The sequence below is a fragment of the Podarcis raffonei genome, chromosome Z, assembly GCF_027172205.1.
Source record: "Podarcis raffonei isolate rPodRaf1 chromosome Z, rPodRaf1.pri, whole genome shotgun sequence".
In the NCBI taxonomy this organism is placed as follows: domain Eukaryota; kingdom Metazoa; phylum Chordata; class Lepidosauria; order Squamata; family Lacertidae; genus Podarcis; species Podarcis raffonei.
This window is the reverse complement of record NC_070621.1, coordinates 17,681,598-17,709,470: the sequence shown is the minus strand read 5'-3', so window position 1 is coordinate 17,709,470 and position 27,873 is coordinate 17,681,598. Positions and strand designations below refer to the sequence as shown.

The following is a 27,873-nucleotide window of genomic DNA, read 5'->3' as shown; positions in this document are numbered from 1 at the left end:
GCCCAGAGCTTTCCAAATGTTTCTAGCTGGCAACACTGTTTTTAGACATGCATCATTTCGCGACACAGTAATTCAGTTTTTCTAGCAAACAGGAGGTTAAACTTTCCAGCCCCAGGAGGAGCAGAGGGAGCATTCACGTGGCATACCTGCACATTGTAGCCGACACACTAATGTGTCGCGATACTCATTTTGGAAAGCTAGTAGCCCCCAATGATCTCTTTCCAGGATGTCTGAAGGTGTTTGTTGCTGCTGCCTATCAGGCAGAGTGAAAGGTCATCCCACAATACATGGGCAATAGTGGAAGATGCCCGTTTTGTGGGGGTCACTGGAAAGTTGCATGAATTCATTTCCATTAACTGATGGGAAACAGTTCAAAGAGAATGGAATGGGAAGAAACTTCTGCCCCAGCCCTGTATTGGGCAGCTATCTCGATCTGACACACCTGTGCACCCATCGCCCAGGCGGCAAGCACGTGCCGGCAGTAGTTCAGGCGTTCTGGCTTCATCTTGGAGTCGCAGGGCCCATTGTAGTGTGGGAAAGTGTTGAAATTGGCAGCGCACTGGAAGACCTCCATGTGGTGGACAATAGCTTCATTCCCCTCTGTGATGACCGGTTCATACTGCAAAGAGAATCAGTGTGGTGTGGTGGTTAGAGTGGTCTAGGATTTGGGAGAGACCAGGGTTCAAATCCCTCCATTGGCCATGAAGTTCACTTGGTGACCTTGGAAGCCAGTCTCTGCCTTTCAGCCTATCCTACCTCACAGAGTTGTGGAGATTAAATGAGGAGGGGGAGAAAGCCATGTCTGCCACTGGTCATCCTCAGCGCTGTCTTTAGATCTAGGCTTTGGGAGACAATGGATGTAGTATTTGAAAAGAACAAAATGAAACAAAACAGTGAAAGGCCACATATACACCATACATTTAAAGTGCTATGATAAACAGCCATGGCTTACCACAAAGGATTCTGGGAGATGTAGCTTGTTAAGGGGCTGAGAGTTATTAAGAGACCCCCTATGTCCCTCTCAGAGCTACAATTTCAAGAGCTCCCTGTGAAGAGGGATTGCTGTTTAAAACTCACACTTCCCTTTTTCCTCTTCTTTCCCTAACCACCTTGTGGGGGTGTGGGTTGCTATATGGACAGCTGTGACTTTGAGATCTGCTGAGTCATGGCTTTCCTTCCCCCCTCCCCCTCCTACCTCTCTTGTAACCTGCAAGGTGACAGGGTCTGACTAACAGCTCTCCATAGCTGATGACTAAGGAATTCTGCAGGAATTGCCCTCTAGGCTGATTGACTTTCCCCCTCATTAGCTCGATTCTCAGATTTCGCTCTCATCCTGTTGGGAGGGTGGGGGTGGGGGTGGGGGGGCAGTTCTGCAGCTCCTACAAACCCTCCCATAGCAGAAAGTGTAACAGTGCTGAAAGGAAGGAGAGACTTGAAATATAAAAAAGGTGGAGATGGAATTCTTCGGGCCTGAAGGTAAAGGTAAAGGGACCCCTGACCATTAGGTCCAGTCGTGGCCGACTCTGGGGTTGTGGCGCTCATCTCGCTTTATTGGCCGAGGGAGCCGGCGTACAGCTTCCGGGTCATGTGGCCAGCATGACTAAGCCGCTTCTGGCGAACCAGAGCTGCGCACGGAAACGCCGTTTACCTTCCCACCGGAGCGGTACCTATTTATCTACTTGCACTTTGATGTGCTTTGGAACTGCTAGGTTGGCAGGAGCAGGGACCAAGCAATGGGAGCTCACCCCGTTGCAGGGATTCGAACCGCCGACCTTCTGATCGGCAAGTCCTAGGCTCTGTGGTTTAACCCACAGTGCCACCCGCGTCCCTTTTCTTCAGGCCTACCCTCCTCTTAATTGGAGCTGTGCACTGGATTTGGACAAAGCCAGGCCACTTTGGGGTGGAGATCTGGACTGAGCTGGGGATCTGAGCTTACACCGAGTCAGCTCTGGATCTGACCCTCAGAGCTGCTACCCAGGGCATACTCTTACCAGCCCTCTCTGGTCTCTTCCACAAGTGCTTTTGTCAGTGTAGAATATGCAATTGAGCTGTGAAGATGTCTCTTGCTTTTCTGCATGGAGAAAGGTATAGAGGCATATGCAGAAACCTCTGGCTTGCACAGATGGAATCACTGAGAGCTTGCCTCTACAAAGAAATGAGCCCCAACCATTGCCCCCCCATTGCCTCCAGCAGCATAGTGACAAATTCATTCAAGATAGTCACAGACACCACCACCCATCATAACCATGCCCCCTTCTAAGATTATGCAACCTTCTAAGATTTCAGAATAATCCATACACTAATAATAATTAGAAATGCATTCCAACAATCAGTGCAGATCTGTGTGTGTTGCCTTTTGACTGGATCTACTATTTTCTGTGCAGGTACAACACAGGCAAATAATTTGGAGTACTCCAATATATAGTGGTACCTCGGGTTAAGAACTTAATTCGTTCCGGAGGTCCGTTCGTAACCTGAAACTGTTCTTAACCTGAAGCACCACTTTAGGTAATGGGGCCTCCTGCTGCCGCCGTGCGATTTCTGTTCTCATCCTGAAGCAAAGTTCTTAACCCAAGGTACTATTTCTGGGTTAGCAGAGTCTGTAACCTGAAGTGTCTGTAACCCGAGGTATCACTGTACAGCATTCTTAAGTGGGGTTTTCCTTAAAGTTCCATGACACCTAACAGAACTCCTCAAATCATCTTTCAAGTACTCCTACGTGTTTAGCTTTGGAGTGTACAGAACAAATCCTCAAAGTTCTTCCCATGCACTTTCTTCAGAGGGCGCCTAGGAGACCATAGTTTGTGGCTGACTCAACCTTCCTTCATTCTGATGGTCTCCAATTGATGCAAAGGGTGAGAAAAATTCCTTCTCAGTGGCTAAAAGGCTCCCCTTTGGGTGGTGCTATGATCCTAGAGACAGGGACCCTACTGCAGAAATAGTAATGGGTCTTTCTCTCTCTCACACACACACAGCGCACCCCGGCCTCTTACACGTCTATTAACCTGTGACTCCATCTACCATTGGCTCCTGGAGGTTGCCACAGAGAAAAAATGACATCCCTTTTTCATGACCCCTGTTATAGATATTAAAAAGGTAAAAGGATTGGAGGGAAATGAAAGAAAAGGAGTCAAAGTCTATGAAGTTGGGAGAAAGATGCTGTACTTTCTTCCACCCACCATGACGATGTGATGCTTTGGGAAGTCCTCTGGGAGCTCCTGGATGAAGCACCAGTAAGTTGTCTCCTGGCTGGGGATCTCCACGTCAACAGCTCTTATTTCCATGGTCTTCAGGTCACCAGGCAGGGGTGGGATCCTGATGATGGGCTTCAGTAGCTGGACACGTTGCAGGCCTTTCCAGAGGAGGGCCGAGACATTGATGGCTTGGAGGGAGGGGACCGGTTTCTCCAGGATCCCATAGATAAGATGTACAGTGCCATCCTGGAAGGGAAGACAGAAGGCACATCCATCAGGAAGGACCAGAACTGAGCAGCAGAGCAACTGACCTTGGGAACTGGGTCAGAAGCTCCAGCTGGTGCAGAATGCTGCAGCTAGACTGCTGATGGAGGCATTTGGTCAACAACACGTGACGCCATTGTTAAAACAGCAGCGCTGGCTGCCCATCTACCACAGAGCCAGGTTCAAGATTCTTGTATGAATTTATAAAGCCCTGAGCAGCTTAGATCAGGGGTACCTCAGGGACCTCCTGAACAAGGAGCTAACTCCTAGGGGCCATGGGGGCTTCTGCCTCCACTATAAAATATTTGAGGGGGCCAGCCCCCACAAAATTGATGGGCATTCCCATTCAAATGATGTGTGTGCACTGCATCATGTGATCAGTTATGTGGGGTGGGGCTTATCTGGGCCCCCACAATATTCTGTTCAAGTTGGCACCCTGTCCTGAACACTTTAATCTCTGAGATCATCTGCAGGAACATTGTTGGTTGTTCCCTAGACTGGCATGACGCATCTGACAAGAATGAGAAACTGAGCATTTAGTGTCATCAGCCCAGTCTCTACTAATAACAATTCAGTAGGCATCTTCTGTGCTAAACCTTTAAACAGTTGCTGAAAACATTTCTGTTCTGCAAGACCTATCCATGCAGTTAAGAACACATCCTTCCACAATAGTTCATTGATGCCCGTTTTAACTTTTTTGTTGTTGTTTTTGTAGGGTTTTATGGTTCTGCTGCTGCAGCTTCTTTGAAATATTTTTATGACACAGTTGTATATAACTTTTTAGAAAATAAAGGAAGAATAAATAAATTTCCAGAAGATGCTTACAGAGCAGATTATAGCTGCCTCAAGTGGTATATTTGTATGTTTGGCATCAGCCTAGATTGAAAAAATGACATGCAATTGGGAAAAATTACAACTTTTCGAACTGATGTGCAGCTTTCCCTTGGTGCTTAATATTGTGGGAGGACTGTTTTCTTCTCAACAGTGCTCAGCAACTATTCTAATGGTACTCAATAAATCTTAAGCCCACCCCAGGAGGCGAAGAGTTTTTTACCTCAATGAGATAGTCCTTGGGGTCACATGTGCTGAAAGCCCTTTTAAAGAGCAGGGAGAGGCCCTCAGCTGTTTGATGAGCACTGATAAGTCTGTAGTTCTGCTGAGGATCCATGTGGAGTCGCTCATCCTGATCGCTCCAGGCATCCTGCAGGTAAGGGGGGGAACATCCCACAACAGATCATATATGACAGACAGTTGTGCCAAAATCTGTCTTCCAGATTCTTAAGAGTTTTCTCCTGCTTTGAAAGAGGCTTCAGTTTTTCCCCCTTGTCCTCCAGTCATTCTTAAGATTTCTTTAGAACAGGGCTGTGCTCTAGTGGAGGCTGGTACCCTGTCACGGACTGACTGGACGCAGAGGAATGGTGGGAGGAAGAGCTGGGAAGCCACCAAGGAAAGAAGGCTCAGAGCCCTGGGAGTGGAGGTGGAAAATGATGAGTGGTCAGAGGGAGAAGAGGAAAAGATAGAGAAGAGGAGGTGTCAGAAGCTGAAGAGGTAACAGGACGTAGTGAGCTGGCGGAGTCTGTAGCAGAGAGAAGTCCAGAATCAGAGGCAGAAGCTGAAGCAGGTGAGTGGAAGTAGGGAAGCCAAGAGGCAGAGAGGAGTCAGGCTGGTGAAAAGTCATGGGTGTGTCCCCCTCCTGCTGCAACAAGCTACCCCACCTGACTCCCAGAACCAGAAGAGACATAAAATGGGTGGAGCACATAGGCACAGTCTCCGATTACTTAGAATAAGCTCTGGAGAAGAGGAACCATAGACGGCTGTGGGGAGGCAGGGACCTGGAATAAGACGTACAGGGAATGAGCTGCTGTGCTCATTAGACCTGACAGCCAAGTCCATAAAGAACATGTTTTTGCTAGTAAAGCATTAATGCCAACTTTGAACTGTGTGATTTACTAACAGGCTTGCTCTGTGACATACTTTCGGGCTGTAGGGTGCTGCAACCTGCCCCAGCAACCTGCCCACACCTAGCCCCCACATGCCTGTTGTCTGACTTACAACCAATCACGGTGTGGTTCTCCCTGTCTGGGACCACCTACTACCTTCTGTGTTACCAGTGGAGGCATCATGTGACTCTGCCTGTCTTTGGCTCTGCCCAAATGGGCTCCAGCCACCAATGGATCCAGCCAACTCCTGAGCTGAATCAGGCCAATTCAATAGGATCCTGGCACACGTCAAGAAGACCACCCTGGATCATGCTTGGTCAGGCTGTCCAGAGTGATCTGAGGCTTTCAGGCGCTGACATTGGTCAGGAAGGAGATCACAGCAAAAACAGACCCTCTGCCTCCCAGTTGGTGAGTGGATTCAATCCTGCAGGCTGCAGGGTTCATCTTTGCAAGCACCTTCACCACAGGGGTTTTGAGCTTTTGGCATCACTGTAAGAATGGAGTGTGTGCCTATTCTTTCCTGTAAATCTTTCTCCAGCTTTCTACCACCTCCCTGGCTTTCTGTGCTTCTTGATCTGAAAAAAGCCTACGAGGGAGGAGTTGCCTCTATGTATTTGGCAAGATTTATAAAAAGCCTTAAAAAATAAATAATATCTAAGCAGTCAACATAAAAGGGTATAAAGTATTCACTGAAAAAAGAACAATGGAATCATAGAATTGTACAGCTGCAAGGCACCTCAAGGGTCAAGCTGCAACACAGGAATCACAGCTAAAGAATCCCTGATGGATGGCCATCTGACCTCTGCTTAAAATCCTCCAATGAAGGGAGTCTATCACCTTCCAGTAGCCATTAGGACAGGTTTTTTAAAGCAAGGAAGAGTAACAAAATTCGCAGCATATAGTGAAAACAGTTTTTCAAAACAGATGTGCATAATAAAAGTACATGTTTGAGGAGGATTGCTTAAACAAAAAGTGCTTAGCAGGCATGGAAAACCAAGCAATGAATGCTCTTTTCTGAAACATCTTCCTTGGGGATTCAGCTAGAATAAAGTAAGCATGGTAAAAACCCAGAACTCCCCACCTTGCAATTTCAATGAAATTTTCTCTCCCACAGTGCAATTTTTTTGAATACAAATGATCTGCTCATTAACTGATAGTGGGGAAAGGTCAATGAACACAAGATACTAAGCTCAAAGAAATATGAACATGAGAAAACATCTTTTATCAAGTCAGACTGCTGGTCCATCTAGCTCAATATTGCTCAGACGGACCAGCAGCAGCTCTCAGAGGTTTCAGGCTCCGGGGTCTTTCTCTCCTAGCCGTACCTGGAGATGCCATTGGGGATTGAACCGGGGACATTCTGCATGCAGAGCAGATGGTTGACCACTGAGCTTTTTCATCTAAAAATGAAAGTAGGATCCGAGCCCTCATGTATCTGTATAGGTTGAGTTAAATGAGAACATGGGAAGACGTATTATACCAAGTCAAACCACTGTTCCATCTAACTCAGTATTGTCTACACTTGATCGGCAGTGGCTCTCCAGGGTTTTCAGCAGGGGTATTTTTGGGACTGAACCTTCTGCATGCAGAGAAAGTGCTTCCCTCAATCCCCTAACCCAGACTCATGTTAAACCTCATTTCCTAAAGCAGAAGGGAAAAGTCTTCGTGGTCCCAAGCCCAAATGCAGGACGAAGCCTAGCAACAGACTTACTGCGAAGTAGGACTGGCGTCCATCACTCCAGAGGACAGCCAGATCAGCGTTCTGAAAGCCTCCTCGGTCGGACATGCCGAAAAGGATCCCATATTTGAGCTCCTTGACCAGGATCTGGAAATACACCTCCTGCAGTGGGTAGCTGATGTTCCATGAGAGCTCCAGGAGGCCTTGAGGGTCCAGGGACACCCTGTAGAGGAAGCCACTCTCCCTCGGATCTGTGCCTTGCAGAGCAACCACCAAGATGACCAGGAAGATGGCCACCCCTGTGAAATACATGGAGGCCACTTCCCGGAGCTTGAGAGTCAGGCAGGAGGGTCTCGGCTTCTGCTTCATCCTTGCGGTTTGCATCCTCAAATAGAAAAGAAGTGATTGGGTCATTTCGATTTATAGGCTGGCCCTCCTAGGCAAATAGGGTAAGTAATTCCCACTTAATTGCATTTAGTGGTTGGGAAATTGGATTGTGGCATTGACCCCCTCCTTGTGTCCACCACCCCTCCTCCTTTCCTGGGCCAAAGGCTTTGTCGCTCTCCATTTCCCCCTTGCCTTAATTGGCTTTAATTCTCCATGGACATTATCAGAGGCAATTGAAGTAGACTGGATGGATTTTATTTCTCTCTCTTTTTTTTTTTAAGGAAAAAAAAAGCCCTGCTAACGCTGCCTGGAAAGAGAAGCTTAACCGGCAAACTCTGCATCCATGGTCTAAGCTTCACTTTTTCTCCTTCCAAACTGGAGCAAATATTCCTCCAAAGCAACCCTCGTTCCCCAAAAGATGACATACCAGGGTTGTTGTTTCATTTGTTACAGGTCTAAAAATATTCTCAAGGTGACTTGGGGTTTCAGAAAAGAGAGGATTACAGTATCTTGTCACCTCATAGCAGTTACAAAAAGCATACCTGTCAAAATCTCCTTCTCTCTGCCACTGGACAGATGTAATCCGTGATTTCCAGTACTTGAGGTGGGTGAATCTGTCAGTTTGGGGCTTTCTCCCAGTTTCTGATTTTTCCAATCTTACATTCATATCTTCACATTTCCATGTCAGTTTGCAATTTTCATTTTTTAAAATAATCATTAGCATTCAGGTGTGAATTTATCCTAATATAAATGTTATGTAGGCAATGTTGCCTAAGAAACACATTTTTGCAAGGCCATTTCCTATAATGATGCATTTTTGTGTGCTCAAATCAACTCTTTACTGTTACAATCAAAGACTAGCATTGATCCTTGCATGCTGTTTTCACTAATGTCTGCATTTTTATGCACACTTTACTCTAGTATATACATTTGGGGCCACGGAATTGCATTGCAAAATTCGGAGAAGTGCACATTTCAAAGGATGGCTGTGTTTCATTTTCCAAACTGGGATGTATCCAGTGAAGTTCCATGGAGAGTAGCCCCAATGAAATGTACAGACCCAAGTTAGCTCTGTCCATTATTTTCAGTGGGTCTACTCTGAGTAGCATTAATGCACACAACCCATTGTTTTGAAAAGTGAATTGTGGTATGCCCCCCTCCTTTTAAGTGTGAATAGGGTTTCTTTCCTTTTCTGACCTGATGCTGACTTTGGCTCTTACTTGGTTCTCTGGGCCAGATTCCCTTACAGGCTCATTCAGCCAGATGCATCAGAAATGCAATGGCAGCAAAAGGAAGCCCTTCCGTCAACTCCTGGAGATCCGATACCCAAAGACAAGTGCATTCTTTGTGGTCTGGTCTGGTCTATGGTGTGTGTGTGTGTGTGTGTGTGTCAATACAGAGTTGCTGGAAGTATGAGAAACAATGTAGGTGCATGAGGCTCATGGATCTGATCTCTTTCTCTCCTCCCCTCCACCAGCAAACATTGGAGGGTGTTGTCTAGGAAAATCAGTGAAAAGCATCTCGTGTGTGTGTGTGTGTGTGTGTGTGTGTGTGTGTCAAACTCACTTTGAGCTCCAAGATTTAGCCTAGGCTTAAAATGCACTCTTCATTTCTTCACATAGGAAGCTGCCTATTGTCCTCCCTGACAATAGCTCTCAGGATTTCAGATGGAGAGTTTTTCTTTAGTCCTACCTGGAAATGCTGCCAAGGAACGAACTTGAGACCTTCTGAATGCAAAATGTATTCTCCACCAATGAACTGTATTCTTTCCCCTCAAAATAAAGTAAGATTCTAGTCCTCATGGTTCTGAATAAAGAACTGAATTAAATAAGAACATGGCAAGCTGCCTTATATGGAGTCAGTCCACAGAAGTCTATCTAGCTCAGTACTGCATACACCGACTTGCAGCATCTCTCCATGGTTTCATAGACAGGGTGTCTCTCCCAGCCTGATCTGGAGATGCCACTCAGTTTTCATCATTCTGGATAAAGAGCTGCATTAAATGACAACATCAAAAGCTTCCTTTCTAACTTCCTCTTCCTCCCAGTTGCATTTCAAGAAAACATTCTCTCCTTTGCAGGAGCTGCTGCTTCCTATCTGTGTGTGACAAGTGAGCAATTGGATTTTCCCAGAAGCCAGCAGTGACCTTAGCATCTGAGAAGAGGTCACCAAGTGGGGAGACTGGCCTTTCAGCTTGGATGGATGTTTATGATGCAGCACTTTCATTAGGTGGGTGATGCAATTTCCTTTCCTGTTCTCCTGCTCTCCATTGCTCCATGTTGTCACAGTTCTGTCCTAAATAAGAAGTGTTCTAATCAGGCCACGATCCCCCTGGCTGCCTGCACCTGGCGTTCCCTAAAGTTTGCTGTCTTGCACACACTTCCCTGAGAGTAAGGTTGGATAAATCTGTCTGTTCAGTTTTCCTCTGTTTCTCACCCTGCCCCCAGTCTTAAGTCCAGTTTGTCACATACAGTATCCATATCAGTTTGCTTTAAAAACAAACAAACAAAAGAAATCCTTATGGAGATTTCTCTGCATTTTAGTGTGCTTTCCTCCTAATAGACAACTTTTTGCAAGCTGTTTTCCATAGCTGCTTCTGACATGTACTTGAAAGGCAGACATTCTCCACAAATGTTGCTTGCTTGGGCCAAGGGGAGATGGTTGTACAAAGCAAGACAATGCAGATTTAATCAGAAGGATGTCACATAAGAAGAGCCTGCTGAATCAGACCATTGGCCCATCTGGTCCAGCATCCTGTTCTCTCAGTGACTGTTCGGATGTCTGAGGGAAACATGCAAAGAAGACCTTAACAAAAGAGCATCATCTTCCCCTGCAATCCCCACCAACTGGCATTCAGATGCATTGCTGCCTTCAGCAGTAGAGGAAGAACATACTACGAGTCTTGCTAGATCAGGCTAATAGCCCATCTAGTCCAGCATCCTCTTCTCACAGTGGCTACCCAGATGCCTCCATGGGAAGCTTACAAGCAGGACCAAGCCCAAGAGCTCTCTCTCCTCTTGTGGCCTCCAGCATTTGGTTTCCAGAAGCATTTCTACCTCCATCAGTGGAAGCACAGTCAGCATGCCTTGTAGATATGTCCTATTGTGTTCAATGGGGCTTCTTTCAAGATGCATTAAGGGATTCTTCTGATGGGTTTGGCCTTTTCTGGCAACCCCCTGATTATTTCTCTAGATCAGGAGAAGGGAACCTCAGGCCCAGGGGTGGGTGTGAGAATGTTACAAACCAGCCTACTGTACAAGGGTTAAACCTCTCTTGCTCCACCCACTTTTGCTTCTGGCCCCGCCCCTCACTTGCAAGTAGCTCCTGGAATATCACCCAGAAGGGAATTGGACCCCCAGGCTGAGCAAACAGCCCCTTGCCCAGCCCTGCTCCAGAGTTTGGCTCATGTATTTTTTTTACACAGACATCATCCCCGTCTAAACTCTTCTGATATGGTGATCCTGGAAACATGGGGTAAGAGTGGGCCTGACTTCTGGGGGTCTGTTTTCCTCTGATCCTTCTCCCAGTCCCCATGATTACTCCCCCTTTTGTCTCCAAAGCAAGCCTGGCATCACAATATGTCCCAAAGCGCCTAGTGCTGTGGGCGACACCTGTTACAATTCAAAGAAAACAAAACAGAAAAACAAAGTCTCTTTTGCAACAGAATGGCATTCAAAGGAACCAGAGGAACGATTAGGATCAAAGCAGGAGCGTTACTTACAGCCATGCAGGGATTTTCATGTCAGTGGTTCTGTGAGTGTTAATTGCTAGCCCCAGAGAAGAGGTAAGCACAATGAAGGGTCTCTCAACAGGGTTCCAAGTGCGCACACAAGAGGTTGCCAATGGAGCGAGAACTATGGGGGCTTTCTGCCCCTCGAACTGGCTTTTGTCGTAAGAGGCAGCATGGAACAGGCTGTCTTTCCATATTAAGATTTCTCTTAATGACCCTCAGCCTCATGTCAGTGACTCCCACAAGGTCTCTTTGTGTCATTCAATACTTTAAAAGCATCGGGAGCAACTGTTTAATCTTGGAGGTAGTTCTGGGGTAGGCAGCTGGATATTCTTTCTTGCTTTCTCTGCCTGTTTAAATGTAACCAGCACGGCCTCTCTCTCTTAGTAATAACATTTCCTACTTGAAGGGTCGAGGCAAAATTAATTTTTGGTTGGGCAGTGGTTCAGGGCTCCCAGGAGGTGAATTCACGCAGCAACTTCAGGTCCAGGGAGGTGATGGATCCAGGCCCAGTTTTCCTCCCTTGAGCTCTAAGGAGATCCTTCTGTTGTCAGGCTTTGGTAGTTAGTCCACAGGCTTCCTGGAGGCTCAAGGAAGGCCTGAGGAGAGATCTTCACAACTGGAAAACCATATATGACCTCAAAGGAGCCAGCAACTGGAGAAGGTGGCACCAACCCTTTAACTGGCCAGGGGGCAGGACTTCTAGTCAATCTCTACTAAACCCTGCTATTAAACTCAGCCAGTTGTCCAGAACCTCACTGGATATTTGAACTTAGCTGCAGAAGTGCTGTCCATGGTCCTGAGGTCATATTTTGGTATCTCTCCATGGTGCTGAATGGGATGCTTGACCTGAGCTGCAAGAAGGCTATCCATGGTGCTGAACTCATATATTGGTATCTCTCCATGGTGCCGACTTTTACCTTACCTTAAGAACCCATGGTTTCCCCTTTCTTAAGCCATCTGCTCTCCTCAGTAGTGAATATCTCCGTAGACATGACAGTTCATATGAGGTTTTGCTCTACCTGTTGGTTGCTGTCAGAAAGTACTTCCTGATGTTGAGTCATAATCTCCTTTCTTGTAACTTGAATCCATTGGTTCAGGTCCTTCCCTCCAGAGCAGGATAAAACAAGCTTGTGACAGCCTTTTAGATTTTTGAAGATGGCTATAATATCTCCTCTCTTTTCCAGGTTAAACATATCTAATTCCCTCAATCATTCCTCATAAGGCTTAGTTTTCAGACCCTTTATCATCTTGGTCACCCTCTTCTGCACATATTCCAGCTTGTCAATATCCTTCATTAATCGTGGTGCCTAGAACTGGGCACAGTACTCCAGGTGTGATCTGGCTGAGGCAGAATAGAGCAGTGGGTTTGTTTGCTTTCAGGACCCTCCCCTGCCCCTGACTCTTGACATGCATGACTCAAACAGGGCAATCCAATCTATGCCTATGTAATTAAGCTTAAACACTCAGCATTGCAACCCTGCTTGGGCTGTATGGTCAACTCCAAGCCAGCAGGAAAGATCAGTTCAATGGATATGGATATTTACCCTCCCATGCTCTTCTAGTTCAATGTCTACCTTGAGACATTTCCTAGTATGTGCTGAGGTGTAAGTGTGTTTTGCCCTGCACCCCCTTAGATATAGTGATCTATAAATGGCTTGTGATAAATTATCCAAGATATTCATTCCAGAAACCTCAAGAAAGCCAAATCTTTCAGTGTGTTGCACCAGTAAGAAATGAAAACATCCTTTGGGAAACTAAAAATCAGCAAAAGGGGGAGGGAATGTGACTTACAAGTTGTTTTTAAAAACCCGTTGTTGATGCATTAAATTAGGGATTAGAGCAGGCAACATCCCTCGGAGCTACAATCAAATAGATGTATGGCATTGCAGTTTTAAATTAAATTGGTGGAGCAGACAAAGCGAGCAGGAGAAGGAGACAGGCTTCCATCTGCTCTTCTAAAGACGGACCGCGTGCAGCTCTTGGGACATTCAATGCCCCAGGGCCTCTGACATTCACCACCAGATATCTGTGTCCTGCACCTGAATGCTCCTAATCCGATTTACTGGGGATCCTGATGAAGTTAGGGAGAGCCTGAGTCACACCACACATTGTCAGAGAAGGGAGACCACACTCTTAAGAGTTGGGAGAGAAAGAGGATGGGTGGCTGGTCACCCAGAGGCAGGGAAGATGGCTGCACATTGGCATGGGTTGGAGACACAACAGCTCCCAGCGTTGTGGTTCAGTGTAAGGGCAAAGCACAGTAGTGCCTTTATTTCTAATCAGGCAAAAAACAGGCAGGGTAGTGCTCCAGAGAAGACTCCCTGGAAAAGACCGTGATGTTGGGAAAGATTGAGGGCACAAGGGGAAGAGGACGACAGAGGACGAGATGGTTGGACAGTGTTCTCGAAGCTACCAGCATGAGTTTGACCAAACTGTGGGAGGCAGTGGAAGACAGGAGTGCCTGGCGTGCTCTGATCCATGGGGTCACGAAGAGTCGGACACGACTAAACGACTAAAAAACAACAGCAGTGCTCCAGAAAAGTTTGGAAAGTGCATTAGTCACAAAACAAATGACAGGATCTCTCTTATTTCATGACTGCTAAGCTTACTTGAGAATCTTTGCTGACTACACAATGTCAACTGAAACATTTTTAGCTATATACTTCTTGACATTCTCAAACAATAGGTTGTTGAGACCGAACTCAACCCCTGCAGAAGCCATGCTGGCTCTGCTTCAGCAAGGCTTGTTCTTCCACATGCTTGGTTATTTTATCTTTAACAATAATTCCCACCAGTTTTCCTGGAGTAATACCATTGTCTCCACTATCTCAGTATTGTCTACACTGACCAGCAGTGGCTCTCCAGGGTTTCAGCAGGAGTCTTCACCAGTCCTACCTTCAAATATCTAAAGGACTGTCATGTGGAAGATGGAGCAAGCTTGTTTTCTCCTGCTCCAGAGAGTAGGACCCAACCAATGGATTCAAGCTACAGATTCCAACTAAACATCAGGAAGAACTTTCTGATGGTAAGAGTTGTTTCACAGTGGAACAGACTCCCTTGGAAAGTGGTAGACTCTCCTTCATTGGAGGTTTTCAAGCAGAGGTTGGATGAACACCTGTCATGAATGCTTTGGTTGAGATTCCTGCATTGGAGAGGGTTGGACTAGATGACCCTCAAGGTCCTTTCCAGCTCCACAATTTTATGATTCTGTGAGTCTATACCCGGAGACACCACTGGGGATTAAACCTAGGACCTTCTGCATGCAAGGCAGATGCTTTGCTACTGAGCTACAGCCCTTCCCGGGAACATAGGAAGAAGCTGCCTTGGTCAGAACCTTGGTCCAGCTAGCTCAGTATTGTATACTCTGACTGGTAGAAGTTCTCCAGAGTTTCAGGCAGGAGTCTCTTCCAGTCTTACCTGGAGATGTCAGAGAATGCACCTGAGATATACTGCATGCAAGACAGATGCTCCAACCACTGAGCTATAGCCACCCCTCTAAGGACACTGTTATGAGGGTGTCTCTGCCAGATCTGAAAAACTTGGCTAGAACAGGGTAGGCTTTCCTCCTTACTTCCTCTTCCTCCTTTTCTGCCCCATCTGACTGGATTTGGGCAGACATGCCAATCAAACCATATAATGGAGTGCTAAAGCTCTCAAGTGGAGCCTCCTTAAACAGGGCTTTTTATCATCAGCTGTCAAATTTTTGCAAAGTCACATTTGCATAAAGAAAATTTGAATAATCCTTTAATACACCACAAATCCGCATCTCTCAGAGGGCCTTGATCTCAAATGCCTTTCCATTATCCAGATTTCACTCCAGATTCCTTGGCATCACAGACCTTGACAAAATAATGATAATCATCCCTTCCAAATATGTCCAAGCCCTCCCTTGTGAAAGCAGATAACGGAAGCCTCTTTACTGCTCACAGACAGCGGCTGAGGTAGCCTGACCCTGGTTTGGACTATACCACTTCATTCTGGGCTACATCATACCTTCCATTTAGTGAGGAGCTTGCAGGAATGAATGCTTCTCCTTGCACTTTTTTTTGTAAGCCATTTTGAGGTTTTATTGCAACCAAGCGGCACACAAATCTTGTGAAATAAATAAAATAAATACTTTTTTTGGGCATAAATTAGGCCTCTGTCGTCTGACTCCCTGTCTGCCATCTGAAGGAGCATGACATCCAAGCACAGGCTGAGCGCTTAGGAAACATTGGTACTTTTCTGTAGTATACCCATTTACTCCCATTTATGGCCCAGCCTCGTTGTCTCTGGTTATCTCAAAGAGAGGAGGGGCAGTGTGGCATAGTAATTAGATTGTTGGACTGAGAGATCAGGGTTCAAATTCCCACTCATTCATGAAGCTTACTGGATGTGACCCTGGACCAGTCACTGCCTCTCAACCTAACCTACCTCACATGGTTGTGAGCCTCTTGGAGGAAAATGTGAGCTAAAAATGCAATAAATATATCATGGAGGAAGAACAAACAGAGGAAAGGGCAATTTAAAGGATCAGGGTGTAAAATAGGTGGAAGCATTTGAGGGGTTTTTTTGTGTGGGATGGAAGAGGCAGAGGATATATCATAAAGGTTTATAAAATGGTGTTTGGTGAAGAGAACTGAAATAGTAAGGGTTTTTTTTTTTCTTCTCTTGTAAGCCTGGAAAAGATTGCTTTGCTCTCTATTGCTCCCTGCTGGTTCAGGTAACCTGTTGCATGTGTTGTTGTTTCACTCCCAACACAGATTATAGGAGTCAGCTAGAGGGGCCTGGAGGGGCACATTTGGTCCCCAGGCCTGCAGTGGCCCATGCCTGCCTCATGGCATAATACAAGAGGAGGCCAGCACAGCCAATGGTTAAGACTGATGGGAGCTGTAAAGGTAAAGGGTTTTTTTTTTGTGGGATGGAAGAGGCAGAGGATATATCATGACCGACTCTGGGGTTGCGGTGCTCATCTCGCTTTACTGGCCGGGAGCCGGCGTTCAGCTTCCAGGTCATGTGGCCAGCATGACTAAGCCACTTCTGGCGAACCAGAACAGTGCACGGAAACGCCGTTTACCTTCCTGCCAGAGCGGTACCTATTTATCTACTTGCACTTTGATGTGCTTTCGAACTGGTAGGTGGCAGGAGCAGGGACCGAGCAACAGGAGCTCACTCCGTCGCGGGGATTCGAACCGCCGACCTTCTGATCGGCAAGTCCTAGGCTCTGTGGTTTGACCCACAGTACCACCCACGGATGGGAGCTGTAGTCCTAAATAAATACGGATGGGGATTAAACAACTGGGTTGCCATCAAATGAGATGGTTTTTTCATCTTGCATTCCTTTCTCACAGTGGTGTAATTATGTAATTTCACCTTACAACCAGCACTTTCATCAGCGAGATGGAGGATTAAAAATAAAACAAAATACAGTTGGAACACCTCCTGGCTGTTTAGAATCTTTCTCAGGTACAAAGGATTAAAGCATCCTTTTCATTTCGCTTAAGCTTTTGAATTGCCATCTCTTCTTAAGCCAGCAATTGGGTTGTGTTCCAGATGTATGTTTCAACTGGCAGACAGATAGCTTCAGTCATAATTTATAACAGTCTCACAAATAATTGAAGAAAGGGTGTGGGGGTTTAGCTGGCCTTTGTCCTAAGGACTGACCCCTAGGATTATTATGTGGTATTTGGGCAAGATTGCAGTTGTTCCACTCTTGGTTACTAACCCCCATATGAATCCTTCAAAAATTTCTCTCTCTCTCGGTGTAGAAAGCAGACTTTTTGGAGCACTGGAAGTTAAACCCTGATATCTCTTTTGCCACAGAGACAATGGGATAACCATGGGGAGGAAACATGGTGGACTTGGCACCACTTCAACAGAGATAGTTATGTGGTGATTAATGATAGCCAAGCCATACCATAAACCACTTACTTTCAACTGCTAGACACTGGAGGGATCTCTCGGTAGTGAACACAGATCACTGGTACCAAACTCTTAAGGGAAAACTGCCCTACTAGAAAAACTAATTAACAAATTGAAGTTAGCATGGGGACAAACACAGGAGGGCACCTTCACCCCAGTATGGCTCCCCTTTATTACATATGCAAACCAACAAGACAATAACCAATCCCCCACAACAGCATAGAAATCAGCATGGTTAACTTGACCCAACAGTGCGCGTGCACACACACAAACACAAAACCCCACTGCAACCAACCACACCCTGGGCCCCCTGGACTCTCAATCCACCAGCAAAAAGAAAGTATCTGTTTACAGGATGTTGACACAAAACTTTTGCTTATATACTATCTGAAAGAATGAAACTTTACTCTCTTCCCTTTCCCTCCCCTCTCTGTTCTCACTCCTGTTTTCCCTCAATCCTATATTGCCTATAACAGTAATATCTCACTCTGAATATGACTGATTTGTTTGAACGATTCTATGACTTGAAAACAGAGACTCTATATGTTCTATTGTTACCCAAGAAAACTCTTTAATAAAAAAATACAGTGGTACCTCAGGTTAAGTACTTAATTCATTCCGGAGGTCCGTATTTAACCTGAAACTGTTCTTAACCTGAAGCACCACTTTAGCTAATGGGGCCTCCTGCTGCTGCTGCACCGCTGGAGCACGATTTCTGTTCCCATCCTGAAGCAAAGTTATTAACCTGAAGCGCTATTTCTGGGTTAGCGGAGTCTGTAACCTGAAGCGTATGTAACCTGAAGCGTATGTAACCTGAGGTACCACTGTATATGAAAAAGTATGTATCTAAAAAATTATGCACCCACTTCTCTGAATTTTGCCTTAAAGAAAGAAGCAGCATGTATTAGGAGAAACTGCACATAAAATGCATGTATTGGTGAAAATAGGAAACATGCACTATATTATCTGTGGGTTGTGTCCAGGTGAGTTTAATCTGAGTAGACCCAATCAAATGAATGTATTTAATGTGTGGGCATCCAGTGAAGCTGAATGCTGGATGATTCAGGGAAAATAAACGAAATCGTTTTTCTATGCTGTGCAGAGTTATACTGTGGAACTCATTCTCACAGAAGACTTGGATAGCTTTAAAAGATGATTGGACAAATCCATGGAGGGCATTGATAGCTACTACCATGGTTGGAGGCAGTAACTCTTATGTACTGCATGGAAGTTAGTCACGTCCATGATTTTCAAAGGGTCTACTCTGAGTAGGACTAGCATTCAATCCAATCCAATATATTTGTGATTTTAGCTATATTTTGGTAACATGTGGTGCCTACTATTTTTTTAAGTCTGTTTTTGATGAATATTTTACCTCGTTTTCTGCAAACTGCTTTGAGATAATGGTGATGATAGTTTTGATTAAGCAGTATGGAATAAATGGTATTAGGGAAATTCTGCATACCATAATGTATATATTGGGCAGAATTGCACAGGGGAAAAATGCAGATGCATTTTCATGTGAATGTTTGTAGTTAATTGCAAACTGGTGCTTCTGGGCATCTGGTTGGCCACAGTGAGAGCAGGATGCTGGAGAAAATGGGCTACTGGCCTGATCCAGCTCCAGGGCTTTTCTTATAGACATCTGTTGTGATAGCAGAATCTCTAAGCCCAGGGACTTAGGGGGTGCTTTCTAAGGGTACCTCTCAATACCAGTTGATGGGGAACAACAACTAGAAAGTGCTGTTGTGCTCAGGTCCTGCTTGTGGGTTTTCCACAAGTCTGCAAGGCTCTTCTTAAGTCCTTATGTAAGATTGGAAAAATGGGAAAGACAGAATCTGGAATTGGTAAAAGTGATTCATCCAGAGTCTTCAGAGGTTGGCTGCAAATTCATTTTTTTAAAAAATAAAATACTGCAAGATGGGAAAGAGCATCTAAAGCTACAATAAGGTAAATAAAAACATTAATAAAAACTGGTTGGGATAAAGAAATCCACATGGCAAAGGCCTGTTTTTTTAGGAATCTCAAAGAAGGCTGGAAGGAATCCTGCTGAACTGGCAGAGAGTTCCTCAGGACGGGGCCTGCTGTACTGAAGGTTTGCTACCCAACAGAAGCAGACTGAACCTTAGTGGTGCAGAGAACCACCAGAATTGCCTTGTCATTATGAGAACGTGAATAGATGGTAGGAGAGGATATATTTTTTAGATATTACCTTTACTTCCTCACATTTGTGAGATTAACAGAGTGCCATCCCTTTGCAGTTTAAAGGGAAGCTTAGATGGGCTAGTTTTAGCCCTTTAGTTTAAGTAATCCAGGATGCTTTAAGGCAGACTAGACTTTCCTAGTATTTCCTTCGATCTCGGGGCGTTTCAACATGGCGCCGAGGTAAGATGCGCTTACCGGTGCTCTTCGGATTTCTTTTAATCTTCTTTTAATCCTTTATATTTTATCTTAACTGACCCAGTCAGTCTTTGAAGCATTTTATAATTGCTGCAGCTAATATTTCCTTCTTTTCTCCCACTTAAAATAACAATCACACAAACAGCTTTGTAAAAGATAAAAATAACATTTACTCACTTAGAATACTTGTTGAAGAGTAACAGATCTATAGCAGCTTTATTCAGGCAGGCTTAAAATGATCCTTGTTACAAAGACATACTTAAGTCTAGCTTAAAAATGGAGTCTGAGCTTGGAGCTCAGACTGCAGATGTTCTCATATTTCTTACATGGTGGAGAGAGGAAGATGAAGAGAGAGAGAACATACCCAGACAGGCAGGATAATATATAGCTACGCCCTCCCCCCTGTCAGGATACAGTGGGAGAATCTCTCACAGAGTTCTCTCTAGCAAGTTTACAGGAAAACTCTGTGTGCTTCAGCTCCTATCGTGTGCCTATCTAGCAAAACATGAATTGTTGGTTTGACACACCCAAATAAATATCCCACACTCAGAGGATCTCAGCAATCAAGGTGGAGCATAGGAAACCAAGGAGCCCTTAAGACTTATTAGGTGGTTGGAGGGTTATAACATGGGAAGCTGCCTCATATTGAACCAGACCATTAGCTCAGTATTGTCTATACTGACTGGTTGTTTCAGGCAAGGGACCTTCAGGATACAAGGCCAACCTGCCATTGTTATGCTACAATCTTCTCTCTCTCTCTCTCTCTCTCTCTCTCTCTCTCTCTCTGACACACATACACACACATGTATTAAAACCACAGCCAACAGCCTAGGACTTTTATTATATCAATAAATAAAACCAACTGGTGTTACTGGCAAAGCCCTGAGAAAAGAGACGCTTTTGTTTTTTGCAAACACTGAAATGGGGATCAGTGCTGATTCTCTCTCTCTCTCTCTCTCTCTCTCTCTCTCTCTCTCTCTCTCACACACACACACACACACACACACGACATTTTGCTGCCTGAGGCAAAGGACAATATGGCACTCTCCCCCAAAGCCCATACAGGACTTGTAGCTGAATCTTACTCCGATACTGATGAAATGACTGCATCTTCCACTGTACTGAAGGGCAGCAAGCCAGCATAAGGTATACAGGGCAGGGCACATGGTACTCACAGCTCTGTTCACTCCCTGCCCCCCACCTCAGCACCTGCACCCTGAGGCAGCTGCCTCACTCTACCTCATCATAGGGCCACCCCTGCACACACTCAAACACACAAAAGCTGTACATACAGGAGGGGGAGTGATGCAAGAGGACACCTCATTCTCTCAGACACTATCTACTCCCTTTCAAGCAAAGCTTCACCCCATAAAGACTAGAAACTTAGGGGGGTGGTTCATTCTTAAATGAAAGCTAAGGTTCTCAGGAAGCAGGAATGCCCACTGGTCTCTTCCCCACAAGTTCAGAATATTATGCATAGCATGGAGAAAGTGGGTAGTTTTTTTGTTCTCCCTCTCTTCTAAAAGTAGAACTCGTGGCCATTCAGTGAAGCTGAATGTTGGATGATTCAGGACAGACAAAAGAAATGACTTCTTTGTGCAATGCATAGCTAACTTATGGCATTCACTCCCACAGGAGGCAGTGGTGACCCCCAACTCAGGTGGCTTTAAAAGAGGATTGGACGAATTCATGGAGGAGGAGAAGGTTATCAATGAATACTAGCCATGATGGCTGTGCTCTGCCTCCATAGTTGGAAAGAGCAATACTTCTGAATACCAGTTGCTGGAAGCCACAAGAGGGGAGAGGGCTGCACTTGTGCCTGAATCTGCTTGTGGGCCTCTGGCTGGCCACAGAATGGTGGGCTAGATAGGCCATGGGCCTGATCCAGCAGGCTCTTCTTATGTTGTTATGTAGGAAGAACTGGGAATTATGGTGGGGTGGGGTAAAAGAGAAAGAATTTGTCCCCTTTCTCCTTTGGGTGGCTGGAATTCTGCAAGCAGGTGGAGACCTTTTTATTTGGACACGCCTTTGGGAATCGAATGCTTTTAAAAGAAAGGGCATCTAATTGTTTTTCACACTTAAAAAATCATAGTTCAGTTGTTTTTTAACAGTTATATTTTCTTTGTTTTTAGCTTTTTCATTATATCTGCGTTGTTTTAATTTGTGTAAGCTTCCTTGAATCTCAGTTTGGGGAAAAGGCAGGAATAGCAGGAACAACAACAACAACAACAATAGCAGCTGCGCCAGCTGCTTTTAGGACAGCCATCCAAACAACCCAAGAAAGGCGCCCTCCTGCTGGTGCGCGGATCCTGTCCCCTCTCCAGCAGCAGAGCATTTCCAGAGCGATTCTCAGCGCGTGTCCTATAGCTGCTGCTCTGAGCTGAGTGGCGCGCGGGGGCTCGCTCACTCTTCGGGACCAGCGCGCGCGCTCTCGCTCGCCTGCCAGCGCCTGCCCAGCCGCTGCAGCGCGTCCCTGCACCAGCCGCGTCGGGCAAGCGCGCAGCCGGCTGCTGCTGCTGCCTTCTCGCCGTCTCCTCCTCCTCCTCCTCCTCCTGTGCGCCCCTGCGGAGCCCAGGCGCCCCAGCGGAGCCCGGGCGCCTCGGAACTGTGCCTTTCCCTCCCGCCGCCCTGAACTTTGGAAAGCCCGCTGCAGAGGGTAAGAGAGAGGGGCCCGTCATCCATCATGGCTCAGGTGTGATGGACTAGTGGAGCTCCTGGCTGGGCAACCGAGCTCAGCTGCGTCCGAAGCAGACTTAATACTATTATTTTAAAAACGAAGCTCGCAACCGCCTTGTCTTGGAAGGATCGTATATCTCTACATTCTCTCCCCACCCCCCACCCCAGTTACGGTATCTTAGCGCTGATGCCCCGCAGGTAGAAGGCTTTGGAAGAGATGGTGCTCACCTGAAGGAACGAAAAGTGGGGGGAAGAGATATATGTATATAAGGGGCTCTAAATACAATTCCAGTGTTTAAAGGTAAGATTTGTTTATTTATTTGCAGGAGGTGGCTGGGAAAACGGTTTTCATTTTTTTATTTCCTATGGTCATTTCTCTGTTTAAGATCCCCCTCTTTTGCCCCTTCCCATTTCTGCTGAATGTAATTTTGGGGATCTGGAGGAGGGGACTTTCCCCATCCCTTGCTTATTCTGGTCTTGCTTTTGAAGGGACTGAAAGATGAGTGAGAAAATGGATGCTCTCTAGAAGTGGGGGTGGTCTCTGCTCAGGTGTTGTTGCCACAATACATGCCCAATATATACCCAAACCCACACGGTTTAAAAAGGGAAAGGTATTGGATGGGTGGTGGCAGTTTGAGAAGTTGGAGAGCTAGCTTTGACCCTAACAGTTGGCGAAATGCTGCCTATTATTATTGGAAAGGAATCTTGTGTTCATTTTATTTATTTGAAAACCAGTCTAGGAGAAAATTCATGGATCTGACCAAGATTCAGCAAAGGACTAGGAGGAAGCTCACAAGCAAGGCATGAAAGTGACAGCCTTTTAGAGTTTGTTCCCAGCACCCAGTACTGCAAGGTACACTATCCCTGATTTTGGAGGTCCTATTGGCTGTTGTGGCCATGACACAAAGCCATGTTTCTCTCTAGTGTGCCTTCTCTTTATTTAGAGTGTGTGTGTTGGGGGGGGGAAGCATCTGTGGCTCTTCAGGTGTTACCAACATCCCAGCCCTTATCATCCCTGGCTGTTGGTCAGGCTGACTGGGACTGAAGGGAGCTGGGAGTCCAGTGACACCTAGAGAGGAAAAGGTTTCCCTAGCCCTGATTTAGAGCTTAGAATCACATAGTTGGAAGGGACCTTGAAGATCATCAGGTCCACCCCCCTGCAATGCAGGAATAAACAGCTGTCCCACACAGGGATTGAACCTGCAACCTTGGTGTTATCAGCACCATGCTGTAACTAGCTGAGCTATCCCATCAAAAATATAAAATGGTCACCTAGGATCATATTGAGGATGCCTGCTAGAACTTCCAGTAGCTCCACACAATCTTGTAGAGTGCAGAATCTCCCCCTCTTCCCAGAGCAACAGGAGAGATGTGCAGCACCCACTAAAGACCCTCCCCAACATTTAAAATGTGAGGCCCACATGCCCTCCAAAAGGTGATCTTGAACCTTGCAGCAACAAACTCTGCTGCTTTCTAGGACCACTCTCCAACAGATAACTTCCCCTGTGTGGTGATTTCCATGCCATCCTGCCTGCGCTGTTCCATATAGCAGGAGGGTCATTGCATGTTTCAAATGCTAGATCTTTACAGGAAAGGAAGTGAAATGTTTTTGGTAACATTATGACTAAGACGGCAACTAAAGCAGCTGGAGAGACTGTCTCCAGAATTCTTGGGGAGGAGCTGTGTATGCCAGTGGGTAGAGCAGCATCTGCTTTGCTTGCAGGTTGAGTCCCTAATGGCATATCCAGGTAGGGCTGGGAAGGACTCTGGACTTAAACCTTGGAGAGCTGCTGCCGGTCAGTGTCAGCAATACTGGAGTAGCTGAACCTATGTTTCTGTTTAATTATACCAGTTCATAAGATCCACAAGGACTGGAATATTACTTGATTTCTAGCAGAAGGCTCATAGCTCAGTGGCAGAGCACATGTCTCGCAGGCAGAAGGCCCCAGTTTCAACGCCAGGGATCTTCGCATAGGGCTGGGAAAGACTCCCTGTCTGAAACCCTGAGGAAGCACTGCCAGTCAGCGCATAGACGAACAATCTTGAGTTGCATGCACCAGTCATTCGATTGGGCATAAGGCAACTTCCTACATTTCTGTCCAGTGAAATGTATCAGCAGTAAAGACAAAAAGGAAGCCTTACCTTCTCCCACAATGCACAACTAGCTTCTGGAACTTACTGCCACTAGACTGCTGGCTTGATTGTTTTAAAAGCGGATTTGACAAATCCATCAAGGGTGAACTCTCTTGATAGCTGCTAGCTACAGGAACTCCATGGAATTGCCATGTTACAGGGAAGTATTTGGGGAGTAGGGGCTGGAATCTTGCCACTGTGTGGTGCTTGTGAGCTTTCCAGAGGCATTGAGCCAACCACGCCTGCAAACCATGGTCTGATCCAGCAGGGCTTCAGTTACATTAGCTTCTAATACGCATAGATATTTCTTAAAAGGTAAGTTGCAGTAAAGCAAGTTTACAGTGAATACTTTCAGAGGAGATCACCAGGCTGAACTTTTCTACCTGTGCGATTGTTACAGAACTGTCAAATTCAGTTTGCATTAAGCTCTGTTCTTGTTGAGAGTCTCTCCACTGAGAGTCAGGCTAATCATTGAGTGAGTCTTCTAGTGGAAGCTTTTGCAGGGGTTGGGCGATGCTATGTGACTTCTTCTAGACTGTTTAATTACTGCTTGATTGTAACAAAACACCCAAGTGGTTACAAGAAATATTAGAATTATCAAAAAAAACCACAACCCAGTTAAAACAAATATTTAAAAACATGTAAACATTTTTTTAAAAAGTAAAAACAGCAGTAAACTAAAAATAGATTAAAACATGTCAACAGAAATGTTTCTGGATAGGCATGCGTAAACAAAAATGTTTTAAATGAACACCAAAAATAATACAGCAAACATGCCTGGCAGACATCAGTAGTCAGTGCCACCAAACTGAAAGAAGAATTTCTTACAAGTGTGGAATAAGTATTATGTGACACCTGTAACACTGCCAGTTCCACAGATTGAAGTGGTCAAGTTGGAGCATGTGGGGTAAGGTAAATTGGTCCCAAGTTGCTATGGGCTTTATATACCTGTGGTAACACCTTGCACTTGACCTGGCAGATCAGCAACCAATGTACATCTCTGAGTGTTTGGGCTCCTCTGCTGCTGTGAAGAAACATTTGTCCTGATCTGGCTGGCTCTCCTATAGTTGCCGCTTTTATCCCCAGTCTGGCAGTGATGTCTCTTTGGAGCGTGAAGTCCAGGATCCCTAGGTTAGATTAATGTAAAGAGCTGTGCATGGGGATGCCTCTGAAAACAGTTTGGAAACCTCAGCTGGTGCAGAATTCAGCAGCCAGGTTGCTCCCTGGAGTGAGTTGGTTTGAGAACATAACACCAATCCTAGCTCAACTGGACTGGTGGCCAGTCAAAGGGCTTAATCCAAAGTGCTGGTTTTGCCCTATAAAGCCTTAAATGGCTCAAGACCACAGTATCTCAAGGACTGCCTCTCCCCATATGAATCATCCCAGGCCCTTCAATCATCACCTGAGGCCCTTTTGGTGTGCCCCAACATGGAAACGGGCCTTTTCTGTGGTGGCTCCCCATTTGTGCAATGCTCACCCCAGGAAGGCTCATTTGGTGCTTTCACTATATATCTTTAGGTGCCAGACCAAAACTTTCCTCTTCTCTATGGCATCTTAAAAGAGTACCGGGCAGGGGAGTGGGTAATGTTTTAGTTTGTGACTATGCTATGTATTTTTTGCATTTTGATATTGTTAACTGCCTTGTGATCTTTGGATGAAGGGCAGTATAGAAGTTTATTTTAAAAAAAAAATCACGATGGGCACCCATGGCTGCCAAACTCTGACATAAAAAATGCTGCTCTCCTGCTTGGAGTCTTGGGAGGTGCGGTCAAGATGGCACCTTGCAGATCTGGGCGTGGGGGCTAACCTTCATTTGGTCTGAGGTCTATGTACACCTTTGGCCCACCCCCAGAGCTGCATACCAGGGGTGGGTATGGGGACTCCGCAATCATGCACATGCACACAAACATTCAGATGATGCATCCAAAAACATGGGACATTATGCAGATCAGCTGAAAAGCAGGATATCAACCCTTCCCTATGCATCAGATGACCTATCTGACAACTGGTAAAGGAGGGGAATTTTCACAACACCATTAGAGTGTTGAGCTGGGTGGGGATCCAGCCTGCTGTCTACTTTAATTGTTGTTTTTGATGCTATCAAAATCAGTGGGGTCATAAAAATAAATAAATACTTGATTTACCTGATCCAGTCCCTGAGCTAGGGTTGGGCCATTCCTGTGGAGAGTGATGGGTGGAGCCCAGAAGAATTTGGAGCCAGTACCTTTGATCCTGGTAACCTGATGGAAATCAACTTGGCCAGTACCACCCTGATTGGTTGGCATCCCTGACTGGCCAGCAGTTCATGAGGTAACCCTGATTAGTCAGTTGAAGAGCACATCCTGACTAATAAAGTGCAGAAGGGCCCCTGGTATCTTGGTAGGGAGGGGATTCTGGGAACTGTGACAGAGTCTCCATTGGGGTGTCCATTTTTCATACTCGGGTGATAATTTCAGAATGAGAATTTTCTAGAAAATATACAACCATCTTGCTTGGCACTTGTGTGTATAGTTTAACCTATGCCACACACACAGGCTTGCAAGTTTGGGACAGAGCTCTCAAAACTAGGAGCAAGCCATCAAGAGGTCCAGAAAGTTTGTTGGGAGGTGTCTGATTGCAAATGGTGGTGACAAATGGGAAACTGCTCTGTAGCCTTAAACTGGTTTTTATCTGTGGTTTCTTTTTAGGGGGAAATGTAGTTCTTGCGGGGGTAGAGGTTGAAGCAAGGAATCTGAAGCAGAGAATTCTTAGCATCCACAAACTACAATTCCCAGGATTCTTTGGGGCGGGCAGCCTCAAGGGTTAAAGGGACATAAAGCTGATAAAGATTTGTAGTAGACATACACAGAAGCTAGTTGCAGGTCTTTATGCTCTGTGTGATGCCCAAATCATAATTCTTTATTGGCATTCCACCAGCTTTTGAAGATTCACCAGTTTACACAGACATTCCTTTGATCTCTTGACCTGACTCCCATTTTGTTAATTGCTGTGTCATTTTAATAGGATTTTTTTATTGTGTACAGTTTAATTAGAGAAATTTATATTTCAATGCTTGCAAAACTGGTATTTATACTTTGCAAACTGTGTAGAAGTCTGTTTTGGCATTAAGTGGTATATAAATTTTAAAACAATGACTGAGAAATCAAACTATCACAGGTCTGTCCCAAACTGAATTAAATGGTTTTCATCACTTAAGCATATTATGTCAAGTTTCCATACTCATATGTATTGTTTTGCGTCATGGGGGAAGGTATTCAAAGCCGCCGCCCCCCAACCTGGTTATAGAGTAACACACACAGGTCTTCTCCTTGTCTTCTGAGAGTTCACACTTTTTGGAAGGGGAATACCGGAGGAAATGCATTTTTTTCCAGCTGAACCTCACCAGACCTCAATTCTGGCACCTCTCAGGGGTGTGCCATTACCATTCGAAGAGAACCAGGCAGGTGTTCACAGTGAGTTCCAGCACCACTTTTTCTAGAAAAATAGCACTGAGTGGAGGTTTTGAATTACTGAATAATTTGCACAACACCTGTTCTGATCTTTGATCAATGGGACTGCAGAATATGC

At 45.5% G+C, this 27,873-nt stretch overlaps 2 protein-coding genes across 6 annotated transcripts in view; one reads left to right on the top strand and one right to left on the bottom strand.

The window, feature by feature from the left end:
- Positions 1 to 19,923, bottom strand: part of DBH (dopamine beta-hydroxylase) — a 36,248-nt gene extending 16,325 nt beyond the window's left edge. The window contains exons 1-5 of one of the 2 annotated variants that reach the window (XM_053373417.1): positions 19,675 to 19,923; positions 7,110 to 7,461; positions 4,513 to 4,659; positions 3,180 to 3,440; positions 443 to 619 (exon numbers count right to left, since the gene is read on the bottom strand). In XM_053373417.1, the coding sequence (XP_053229392.1) occupies positions 443 to 619; positions 3,180 to 3,440; positions 4,513 to 4,659; positions 7,110 to 7,460 (936 nt within the window). In that variant the 5' untranslated portion in view covers position 7,461; positions 19,675 to 19,923. Of the gene's footprint in view, positions 1 to 442; positions 620 to 3,179; positions 3,441 to 4,512; positions 4,660 to 7,109; positions 7,506 to 19,674 lie in introns of those variants that run through there. The other variant, XM_053373416.1, reaches the window with a different exon arrangement.
- Positions 19,924 to 21,928: 2,005 nt separating this feature from the next.
- Positions 21,929 to 27,873, top strand: part of FAM163B (family with sequence similarity 163 member B) — a 49,505-nt gene continuing 43,560 nt past the window's right edge. For 2 of the 4 annotated variants that reach the window (XM_053374549.1, XM_053374546.1), the window contains exon 1: positions 22,160 to 22,474. The gene's annotated coding sequence lies outside the window, so the exon portion shown is untranslated. The other 2 variants (XM_053374550.1, XM_053374547.1) reach the window with 2 other exon arrangements.